The sequence below is a fragment of the Nestor notabilis genome, unplaced genomic scaffold (assembly GCF_000696875.1).
Source record: "Nestor notabilis isolate BGI_N333 unplaced genomic scaffold, ASM69687v1 scaffold32562, whole genome shotgun sequence".
NCBI classification, from domain to species: domain Eukaryota; kingdom Metazoa; phylum Chordata; class Aves; order Psittaciformes; family Psittacidae; genus Nestor; species Nestor notabilis.
In genome coordinates this window covers 1-10,645 of record NW_009918444.1, presented here as the reverse complement: position 1 = coordinate 10,645, position 10,645 = coordinate 1, and the positions used below count along the sequence as shown (strand labels likewise).

The following is a 10,645-nucleotide window of genomic DNA, read 5'->3' as shown; positions in this document are numbered from 1 at the left end:
CCATCCACCTTTCCTGTTTAAGCCCTTGCACAGACATGTTTCTATCACTTGCCCTGTTCAGACAAGAGCATCTTAATGTTTTTCCTGACTAATCTTTCCAGAATGACCTGGGTTGTGTTTGCTCCTGGCTTGTTTAATCAGGGCACGTTAAACTAGCCGAGAGGTTGGGTCAAACCGTGGGTTCTCTGACTGTGATTTAGTAAGATGATCATTGGCAGCATTTCAGGAGTCTGAAATAGAGTTTTAACTAAAGAATAATAATAAAAAAGAGGTGGCTTTCTCCTTCAAACACTATTTTCCAGGTCATTTTGCCAAGGAGTGTTTCGTGCAGCCTGGAGGTACCAAATACAGCCTCATTCCAGAAGAGGAAGAAGAGGAGGTGGCAGCAGCAGGACATGAAAGACAGAAGAAGAGCAGCTTGGCCAATGAGCCTTCAAAGAAAAGGAAAAAGGTATGAGGTGCCCTGCTGCTGGCCTGGAAAAACGAGCCACATTTGTCCTGTGTAGTTACATCTGAGTTACTACAGCCCCGTGGTTGTGAGCAGCCAGTTCTGGACTGAGGAGGTGGCTCAGTTGTGGAGCAAAGCAGGAACTTTGGGTAATTCATATTCTCCTCTCCCTTGTCTCTGCTCTTGCCCTGCCTCTGCAGCGAGTGGCCTGACCCAGGCAGTGCCATGTGCTCTGGCCTTATCTGTCCCCACGGGGGGAATGGCACCAGTTGTGTTTGCACAAGGAGCACACTCCACTTCCAGGCTCTGCAGTAATTCTTGTTCATGGGAAAACGTCAAGAGATAAGAGACCTTTTATGTCCAGTGTTTGAGCTCTGCCTTCAGAGCTGGGGTAAAGCAGAAGGGAGACCTGAATCCAAACCAGGAGCTGGTCAGTGTGTTTATACAGCACTGAGTATTCCAGCTTTAGACTTCAGGAAACAAACTGTTTCATCAGCCCCTTCACAGCTGGAGTCCAGAGTGGGAGCAGCAGGGCTGTTTCCTCCTGTTTGGGTTCTCCTTCCTCTAGCAATGATAATGATTTGTCTTGAATATAGTTTGTCTTAGGCTTCTGTAACTGGTACTTAAATGCTATGAGGGGAGAAATGACAGAGGTGTGCAAACAGCTCCTTGTTATCAGTGCCTGTCCACTGGGATGGGGATTCCCGGTGGAGTCTCTGCTGCTGAGACTACAGGAGATCTGGGTCACTATCCTGAATTTGTTACTAGTTTTCTTTTGGGGGGGGGAATTGGGGATTAACAGCTTTCCTTTCAAGCCTGCTGCTTCCTTTGATCCTCTTCCCTTCTCAAGGAGGAGATCAAAAGTTTCCTGATGTTTCCCAGTGCTGCTTTGAGCTTTCTAGAGGCAGGATGTGGGATCCTCGATGTGAATAGCTCCCTTGTTGTCTCGAGTGCCTGCTGTGATCTTGTCTGGGAGCCTCCATGTGCTTCCCTGTTTGCCTGGAGCCCCTGGGGATTTACACACAGTAGAAATAGCTCATTCTACCTAGTGCAAATTGCCTCATCCCATCCAGTGCTGTAACATGAATGTAGAGCTTTACATTCAAATGAGTAGACAGGGAACTGCTCTCTACCCGTATCCCTTCAGTACCATGGCAAGAGCATGAACATTTTTGGATGCTCACACTCAATACTTTCTCCTTCCCTGATCTGATCCTTCCTTGCAGTTTCTGGGTGCTCTTTCCGCTAATAGAACCATGAAATGGTTTGTATTAAAGACATCTTAAAGCTCATCCAGCTCCAACCAGCCCCTGCCCAGCCACGGGCAGGGACACCTTCCACTAGAGCAGGGTGCTCCAAGCCCCTGTGTCCAAGCTGGCCTTGAACACTGCCAGGGATGGGGCAGCCACAGCTTCTCTGGGCACCCTGTGCCAGCGCCTCAGCACCCTCCCAGGGAAGAGCTTCTGCCCAAGAGCTCATCTTAATCTCCCCACGGGAGGTTAAAGCCATTCTTGTCCTGTCCCTACAGGCCCTTGTCCAAAGCCCCTTTCCAGGTTTCCTGGAGCCCCTTTAGTCACTGAAGCTGCTCTAAGGTCTCCCCTTCAGGAGCCTTCTCTTCCCCAGCTGACCCAGCCCAGCTCTCTCAGCCTGGCTCCAGCAGCACATGGCTCTGTCCTTTCACTTTACTCCTTGGGTCCCAGGATGAAGGAGTTCCGATGGGAAGCAGCAGAGTGGGTCTGTGCTGAGCTGCTGTGGGAGACAGGTGTGCTGGGAGACATGAGCCCTTCCCATTCCTCTTCCTTCTCTTGTCTTTCAAGAGAAGATCTGCAGTGACAATGAGGTGTAACCCCTTTAGTTTAAATTCTTCTAAAGCCTCCCATCTTCTGCTCACATCCATTGGTAGATTCATCACTGGGGTGGTTTTGAGATGGGCCTTGGGATTGTGTAGTAAATGGGACTTGTGATACCTTCTGGGCAGACTTGCTGCTGCTCCTCCCACATGGAAAAGGCTTCCAGGCATGTTCTCCTTGCAGATGTTGTTTCTTCATGTCAAAACCACACCTCACTTTGTTGCTTGCTCAGTGACCTGTGGTTCATCAAGCCTCAGCCCATTCTCCCTTGTAGCTGGTGCTTGTTCTACCAGTTCTTACATGGCATTAGCTTAGAGCCCAGCTCTTCAAACACTGTGCTGTTCTCTGCCTGTCCTCTCTGCTTCCCTCTCTCTGCATTTGTTCAATGCCATGGAATGGATTCTGCCTCTGAGATTAATCCTGATTGGAACTCCAGCACAGGGTGCACTAAAACCTTCAGAACCTTGCTTGGAATTAAACTGAGGCGGGTAGAATTGTGCCTTTTTGCTTTCTCTCTTTAAGAATAAACCCTCCCAGAAGGATCACTGGCACCTCTGGAGCTGCACGAAGAGAGATACCTGGAAATCCATTCCAGTTTTTCACATGGACACAGGCATGAAGCCTCTGAATGAGGCCTTAACTCTACAAAAGGGTCTGACAAAAAGGTTTCAGTGTCTTGGAGAGCTCTGGACACTCCTGTCTTATCTCAAATCAAATACCTTTACTAGGAATGAACCATTGGAACATTCCTAAGGCATAGCCTGGAGCACCTTGCCTTGCAAAGGGCAGGAGAGAGCCTGCTGGGTGCTGTGGTCTCCTGTAGTGCCAGCTTTTAGGCAGAGCAGTAGGAAATCCTCAGCACCGGGGGTGGGAGAGACTGGATGGAGCAGCCTGAGGAGAAGGATTTGAGGGTGTTGGGTGAGGAGAAGCTCCCCATGACCCTGCTTCAGTGTGTGCTTGAGCCCAGAACCCCTCCATGTGCTGGGCTGCACCCCCAGAGTGTGAGCAGCAGCTCAGGGAGTGGATTGTCCCCCTCTGCTGTGCTCGGGGGAGACCCCCCCTGCAGCCCTGATCCTTCCATTCCCCCTGTAATCCTGAAGGAAAGCGTGTGACATCCTGTCCTGTCTTCAGCCTTCCCATGCTGAGGAAGTTTCCCAAGCTCCGGAATGGAACTCTCTCACTTGTTAAGGTCTTGTCAAACTTTCTCACCATGTGCACGGGCTGGAAAAGCTTGAGAAAATTCTCCTTGCTGCATCCCTTTCTCTGGAAGATTTAACTCTTTACCAGCCTCTTCTTCTAAAGACTGTTACAACTTCCTTCTGCCCTTCATCTGGGGGTGGGGGACTTGGTGATGTGGTATTGTCCCATGGAAAAATGTAGACATTCCAGTTGGGGTGACATCCGTGACCATGGTGCTGTTGTGGAACTCCACCAACCTTTTCCCTGCCAGGGGTCTGTTAGGTGTGGAGTGAACTCACCTCCTTGCTCTCCCCCCTGGAGTCCCAGAGGGCTCTTTGCTTCATGTTCAGCTCTGTCCTTGTGTTGTCTCTGCTCTTCCACCTCCCTAAAGGAGTTGTTCTGTTTCATGTGAAATAGGCTGCTACCTCCCTTCCCTCCTTTGTGTTCCCTCACTAATACTCACTGTGATTCTGTGATCACTACACCAGGAAAAGCCTTGGTGGAAGGCAGATGGAAAGCCCAGCTTACCACCACCACCTCTAACTGCAGGAGGGTGCATGATGGTGTGTTCAGAGCATGGCCCTGCTCAGACTTTGGGGAGCAGCACAATGGGACACAGACCACAGTCAAGAGCCAGTCCCAAACATGTTCTTCATTCCCCTGCAGAACAGAGTGTAAGGGGAGAAGCCTGGAGTCCCAAGCCAAGCACTCTGCTTCCTTTGCTTGCCAAGAGCGTTCCCAACAACCTCAAGGGTACCCTTGGGCTTGCAGAGTGTTCCTAGGGGAGGTATGCTGTATCACCCCTGCCTTGGCAGGGATGCTGGGACCATGCCCTCATTTCACAAGGAAGCAGAAAGAAGCAAGTCCAAGGGCACGGTTATGCCAGTCACAGGACAAGGAGTCCTCAGGGAGGCCACCTCCTTGGCTCAGGACACCACAGCCCCCAGGAGCTAAGCCAAGGGAGGGAGAATGAACCCGTGATTACATGAGGGAACAGCGGCAAAGAGCCAGATACATGAGAGACCTGAAGAGACCAGGATGAGTGGGGTGAGCAGCTATTTCCACCTGCTCCAGCACCACCAGATGAGCACAGGGCTGGCCATGGGGGCTAAAGGTCTGACACCAGTTTACACTCAATCATGGAATGGTTTGTGTTGGAAGGGAGCTTAAAGCTCATCCAGGTCCAACATGGCCTTGAACACTGCCAGGGATGGGGCAGCCACAGCTTCTCTGGGCACCCTGTGCCAGCACCTCAGCACCCTCCCAGGGAAGAGCTTCTGCCTCAGAGCTCATCTCAATCTCCCCTCTGGCTAGTTCAAGCCATTCCCCTTGTCCTGTCCCTCCAGGCCCTTGTCCAAAGCCCCTCTCCAGGTTTCCTGGAGCCCCTTTAGGCACTGGAGCTGCTCTGAGGTGTCCCCTTCAGGAGCCTTCTCTTCTCCAGCTGCCCCAGCCCAGCTCACTCAGCCTGGCTCCAGAGCAGAGCTGCTCCAGCCCTCGCAGCAGCTCCGGGGCCTCCTCTGGCCTCTCTCCAGCAGCTCCACATCCCTCTTGTGCTGTTGCCCCAGAGCTGGATCAGGGCTGCAGGGGGGCCTCCCCAGAGCACAGCAGAGGAGCAGGATCCCCTCCCTGAGCTGCTGCTCACGCTCTGGGGGTGCACCCAGCACACAGGGGGGTTCTGGGCTCAAACTCACACTGAAGCTGGGTCATGGGGAGCTTCTCATTGACCAACACCCCCAAGTCCTCCTCAGGCTGCTCCATCCAGTATCTGCCCATCCTGTAATGATGCCTTATTTGACTGATGCTTCAAAGTGAATATCCTGCACTTCCACCTCTTGGCACAGGCTCAGCCATCCAGAGGTGGTGGCCAGCATGGAGGGCAGTGCCACGGCCATGGCTCCTTTCTCATGCTCTGCTTCAACCTTCAGCTGCAGTGCTGCTGTGTCATCTCAACTGCAGGCCGTGGTCTTACAAACCCAGGATGACACCAGGCTAGAGGAGATGTGTCCAGTAAGGAAAAAGTTTGTGTAGGGGGAAAGGAGCTGGGCTGTGGCTGTATCTAGTGCAGCTCACAATAGCTTGTGTGTCACTGGCATCTGATCCAGGGGGATCAGATCCTCTCCCAGGTCCTGTTTGCTAATCAAATACCTACAGCTTGTAATGTTGCACCATTAAATAACCTATAGCTATAGGGATGCTCTGCCCGATGCCATTCCAGTGGGAAGTGTGTACCACAGTGCTCATCTCGGAGTAATCTCCACTTGGGAGTCAGATGCCTCCAAACAGAGGGTTTAGATCCATTTCCAACTTCCTCAGGAGCTTTATTCCAGCACCAGCCATTCTCATCCTACATCTAAATGTCATCTCTTGAGCTCTGCTTATCTTTTGTTTCAGGGCTTTGCAGAAGCACAGCCCAGAGGCTCAGTGATGCTGTGCTGGGGAAGGGGGAAGCTGTGCAATCTGCCTGGAGGTTGTGCAAGGGGTTGCACAAACCCCTCACCCCAGGGAGCCTCTGCCTGGCTTGGGGCTTTCCTTCAAGGGGAAGGGTGTGTTGGGAGTGCTCCAGCACGTCTGCACATTGCATTGCCTGGGATGGTGTTGGCACCCATGTGGCTGCTGTACAAACCCATTTTGTTGGCCAAAAGGCTTCATCCTGCCAACCTCTGTTAATAAGAACAGCCTCAAATAGCAGAGGAAACTCTGCCTGTGGAGCAGGGGCTCTCTTTTGTGACCTGCTTAAGAGTTTTCAGGCTTAGATTTACATCTTGACACCCTCCTCTGCTCAGTGCAGCTTGAACAGAGCAGTACCTGAATCCAGCCTCATGGGTCAGAGCTGAACGCACGTCCCGGGTGGGAACGGGCTTGTCCCTGTCCCAGCTCATAGGGCTTGTTGCAGAGTGTGTGTCGGTGCCCTGGTGGGAGCAGAGGTGGCAGTTTTCCCACCTTAATTTGTACTCCTTCATTTTCTAGGAGAAGAAGAAGAGGAAGAAGCACAAGCATCAGCCCTCCTCCTCCTCCTCCTCATCCTCTGAAGACAGCTCAGACTCGGACAGCGACGGGGCTCAGCCAGCCAGCAAGAAGAACAAGCACTCGGGGAAGGCCAGCAAGGCCCAGAAGAAGAAGAAGCAGCACAAGAAGCATAAGAAGAAGCCCTGAGGCTGAGCAGGCTGGTGGAGTACTAGCAGTGAGCCCCTGGTGTGCACCATGAGGAGGGAGCAGAACCGAACAGCTCAGCCACCATTAAATAGCCTTCATCCGCTTTGGGGTGCTCTGCCCGATCCCTTTCCAGTGGGAGGTGTGTACCACAGTGCTCACCTCGAGTAATCTCCACTTGGGAGCTCTGGTTGTGTAACTCTGGGCATCCAGTGGTGCAGGGTTGAGTCAGTCCCCATCCTCCTCTGTTACTTTAGGTGCAGGAGGCTGTTCTCTCCCATCCGCAGGCTCCATACACTCCTTCCTCAGCACCAATCCTGGCTGCAGCCTCCTGTCCCACTGGTGCTGCCAGTGCTGGCAGCTCTGTGGACATGGGGCCTGCATGACATGGCCTGTGAAAGGTGGAGCAGCTCAGCCATGCTCTGCCTGCCCATCCCAGCACCGTGTCCTGTGTCCTCCCAGTGCAGAGCCTCTTGGCTTTAGGCTTACACCTTCCCCTTGATGTTGGCTGCAACCGTGATGTTGGCTGCAACCACTGGGAGGGGAAAAGTAAGGAGCAAAGAGGTGAGTGGAGATATTTTAAGTAAACATTAACTGTGGTGTGTTGGCACCGTGGTAAGTGGTGGAAAATAAACCTCTCCAACTGCCAGCTGCACTTTGTGCCTGGTCTTGTCCTTTGGGTGTTCTACACTTGGTCTTGGGCAGTGAAAGAGTCAGGGTAGGGCTGTGGGAGGGGGTGAGACCTGCATTAAAGGGGTTGTTTGAAAGTCCTGGCTGCTTTGAGAGGTTCCCTACAGTGGGAAGGGGCATGTGATGGGATGAGAAGCCTTCTGGTGTGGAGGATGAGCCTTGTAAGTGGAGCTGAAGGCCCAGGGAATGGGTGGCAGAGCTGAGCTCTCCAGCAGCAGAACATCCCTGGCATGTCCCAGCCAGGCAGATGTGCCACATGGGAGCTGTTGCTCCCATGGAGGCGGGAATGGGGCTGGATGGAGCTCAGCTATTGCCATGGCAGGACACGGGGCAGCTGCTCCTCCTCCCGGTGCTTTTCACCCCACTTCCCCACAGCCAAGTCCCCTTTGAGGCCGGTTCCTTCCCAAACCCACACCCGAGGTGCTGGTGACCTCAGTCCCCGTCTCAGCACAGCTTTGGCAGAGCACACGGGTTGTGGATGGAACATGCTGGGAACCCAGAGGACTGATGCCAGAGCAGCCGTGGGAGTAAACTCATATTCTTCCTGGAGAAGCACAGTTCTATCCGTGACCACCTCTGATTCCCACAGCTCAGAGAACAGGCTGAGCCCAGATACAGGGATCGAGGCTCCTTAACCCCATCAGTGCCAGGGCTGGATTTACCCCCCCAACACACTCCCCAGGGCTGGAACCTGTGGGTGAGCACGTGCCAGACCCCCTCTTCCCAAGGAGCTGCTCCCGGAGCTGTAACAACAAGACCTTTATTCATCCTTCACGTGGCTTTTTCCCATTATCAATAAAAAATCAAAAGCCCTGACCCACGAGACCAGCCCCAGCAGCCCCCGAGCAATGGGGACAGGGGCAGCGGGTGGCCCCATGGCGTGACGGGCTCCGGGACCCCGGTGTGGGGCGAGGACTGAGGTGTGTGGGGGGCAAAACGTGGCACCAGGTGACAGGCAGGGAGCTGGGGACAGCGTCTATGTGGCCTTCTCGTAGGTGCGGGTGGACACGACATTGCCCATGGTGAGAGTCTGGTGGTAGAAATAGGGGGGCGTTAGTTGTGATGCTGGTGCAGCTCCTGCCTGCCCTGTCCTGGGCTGAACCCCTCTGGTTGCAGAGTCACAGCCTGGCTTGGGTTGGAAGGGGCCTTAAAGCTCCTCCAGTTCCAACCCCCTGCCCCGGGCAGGGACACCTTCCACTAGAGCAGGTTGCTCCAAGCCCCTGTGTCCAAGCTGGCCTTGAACACTGCCAGGGATGGGGCAGCCACAGCTTCTCTGGGCACCCTGTGCCAGCGCCTCAGCACCCTCCCAGGGAAGAGCTTCTGCCTCAGAGCTCATCTCAGTCTCCCCTCTGGCAGGTTAAAGCCATTCCCCTTGTCCTGTCGCTACATCCCTTGTCCAAAGCCCCTCTTCATGTTTCTTGTAGCTCCCCCTCCTCTTTTTTAAAGCATGACGGCACCCCTTAAGTTACACCATTCCCGTTACGCCTTTTAAATAGATTACACATAATGATTTTGCTTCTCATATCCCCAGAGCAGTTTTTCTCCGATTCTCCCACTAAACCACCTATTTTCAACAACCACTTGTTACCACTTGTGCTTCTTTCAAACCATTTCTATTTCCTTACCAGAATTAATTTCCCATCCTTCAGCTCCCGCACCAGTGACGTCTCCTTCCCATCCCACTTCTGCACATGGACCAGTTTGCCTCCATCCAGTGTGACCAAGGACTGAGGGGAGAGAACAAGACCCACCATTACTAAGGGGAGGTATCAGGGCAGGTATCAAGGGCAGTTACTGGGGCTCTGATCCGAACCCAGAGAGCTTGGGAAGGGTTTTGGAGGGGCTGACCCAGCAAATGCCTGTGCTCCCGGGCTGATGTTTGCACAGCTGCTGCAGCTGACTCAGCACCCAAACCCCACTGCTGCCAAGGTTAGTGTGAGCCCAGAGCTGTGCCGGGACAGGCTCCAGCACCAGGGCTGCCAGGGCCACATCCTGCCCTGTGCCCCACACCCAGCTCCTCCAGAGCCCCTCGGGTCCCCCTATGGCTCTGTTTCCCCCCCACGCACGCAGAGCTCAGGTCTCCCCATGGTGTTGTCCCCACAGCGCCGTAAGAGCCAGGCTCTCTGCACACCTCAGGTCTCCAGACAACTCATCTCCTTGCACAGTTTGGGAGCCCCATGGCCCTGGACCCACACATCTGGGGTGCCCCACATGGTGGCAGCCCCATGGCCAGGGCAGCCTCCTGTGCCCTTTGGCCATCAGCTGAGGAGCACCCGAAGGGCACGTCCTGGGCTGTGGCAGGGGCTGGTGCTTGTCACATGCTTTGCTGCTGCAAGCATAGTTTCCACCAGCTCCAGCCAGTGTGAACAGGGATCTGCTGCGGACATGGATCTGCTGTGAACATGGATCTGCTGCGGACATGGATCTGCTGTGGACATGGATCCGCTGCCCTGTATCCCCTCTGCACTCATCCCATTTCAGCCCATCCTCACTCTGTGCCCAGCTCTTGCACTTGGTGCATGGGATCAGCTGCTGGGCAACTAGGAAACAGGGGCTGGGCCAGTGCTGCAGGGGACAATGTCTGTGCAGGGGGGAGAGGCCAGGGAAGGAGCTCAGACCCTTCTTGAGGTGGTTTGTCCTTGCTCTTACGGGGAGGAACAGCCCGATTGGGTTCAGCATCATCCAACTGCTCCATCCCTGCTGCAGCTCTGCCCAGAGAGCAAAGAGGGGGGCTCAACAGAGAGCTCTGTGCCCCAATCCCTGCTCTGGAGCAGGGACTCCTCTTGCTGCCAACCCACCACATCCCTTTGCTTCCTCTTGAGCAAGCCCAGCTCTTGCACAACCTTCTCGTCCTCCCCATGCTGCTCCCAGGGCACCCCAGCTGAAAACGGGGTGAATGAGAGCGGGCTTGAACCCCAACCCTGGTGAGCAAAGAGGGTTTATCCTTCCATTGGCAACAAGGCTGGAGCAGCAGAGCCACAGGGGTGACGGCTGGATCCCATTGAACCCACAGTGTCCCACGTGGGGGTCAGGGCTCACCTTGACGTGCCTGTCGTCCGCCGTGGTCTCGTCGAACTCCTCGCCCAGCTTGAAGCTGATCTCTGTGTTCTTGAAGGTGCTTTGGGTCTTCACCGTCACCTTGTCACCATCCAGCACGATGATGGTGGTGGGTTTGGTGAGCCCGGCCATCTGCCGTGTGGCAAAGCTCACGCCTGAGGGTGCAGGGCACAGGGTGAGGGTGTGCGGCGGGGCAGGATGCGGCATCACCCTCCAGCATCACCTTCTTCCTCACGGTTGTGGGGGGGGTGAACCCCAAAACTCCCCACCC

At 54.4% G+C, this 10,645-nt stretch overlaps 2 protein-coding genes across 2 annotated transcripts in view; one reads left to right on the top strand and one right to left on the bottom strand.

Moving 5' to 3' along the window:
* ZCCHC17 (zinc finger, CCHC domain containing 17) overlaps positions 1-6,630 on the top strand; it is a 10,998-nt gene extending 4,368 nt beyond the window's left edge. Inside the window, exons 6-7 of the mRNA XM_010009709.1 lie at positions 303-451; positions 6,445-6,630. Of these exons, the coding sequence (XP_010008011.1) occupies positions 303-451; positions 6,445-6,630 (335 nt within the window). The remainder of the gene's footprint in view (positions 1-302; positions 452-6,444) is intronic.
* A 1,626-nt stretch (positions 6,631-8,256) lies between these two features.
* LOC104401965 (fatty acid-binding protein, heart-like) lies at positions 8,257-10,529 on the bottom strand (the record flags this gene model as incomplete). Its single annotated transcript, XM_010009711.1, has 3 exons — positions 8,257-8,347; positions 8,943-9,044; positions 10,357-10,529. Coding segments are annotated over 3 exons (329 nt in total), but the record flags the coding sequence as incomplete, so codon positions are not given.
* Positions 10,530-10,645: the final 116 nt, after the last annotated feature.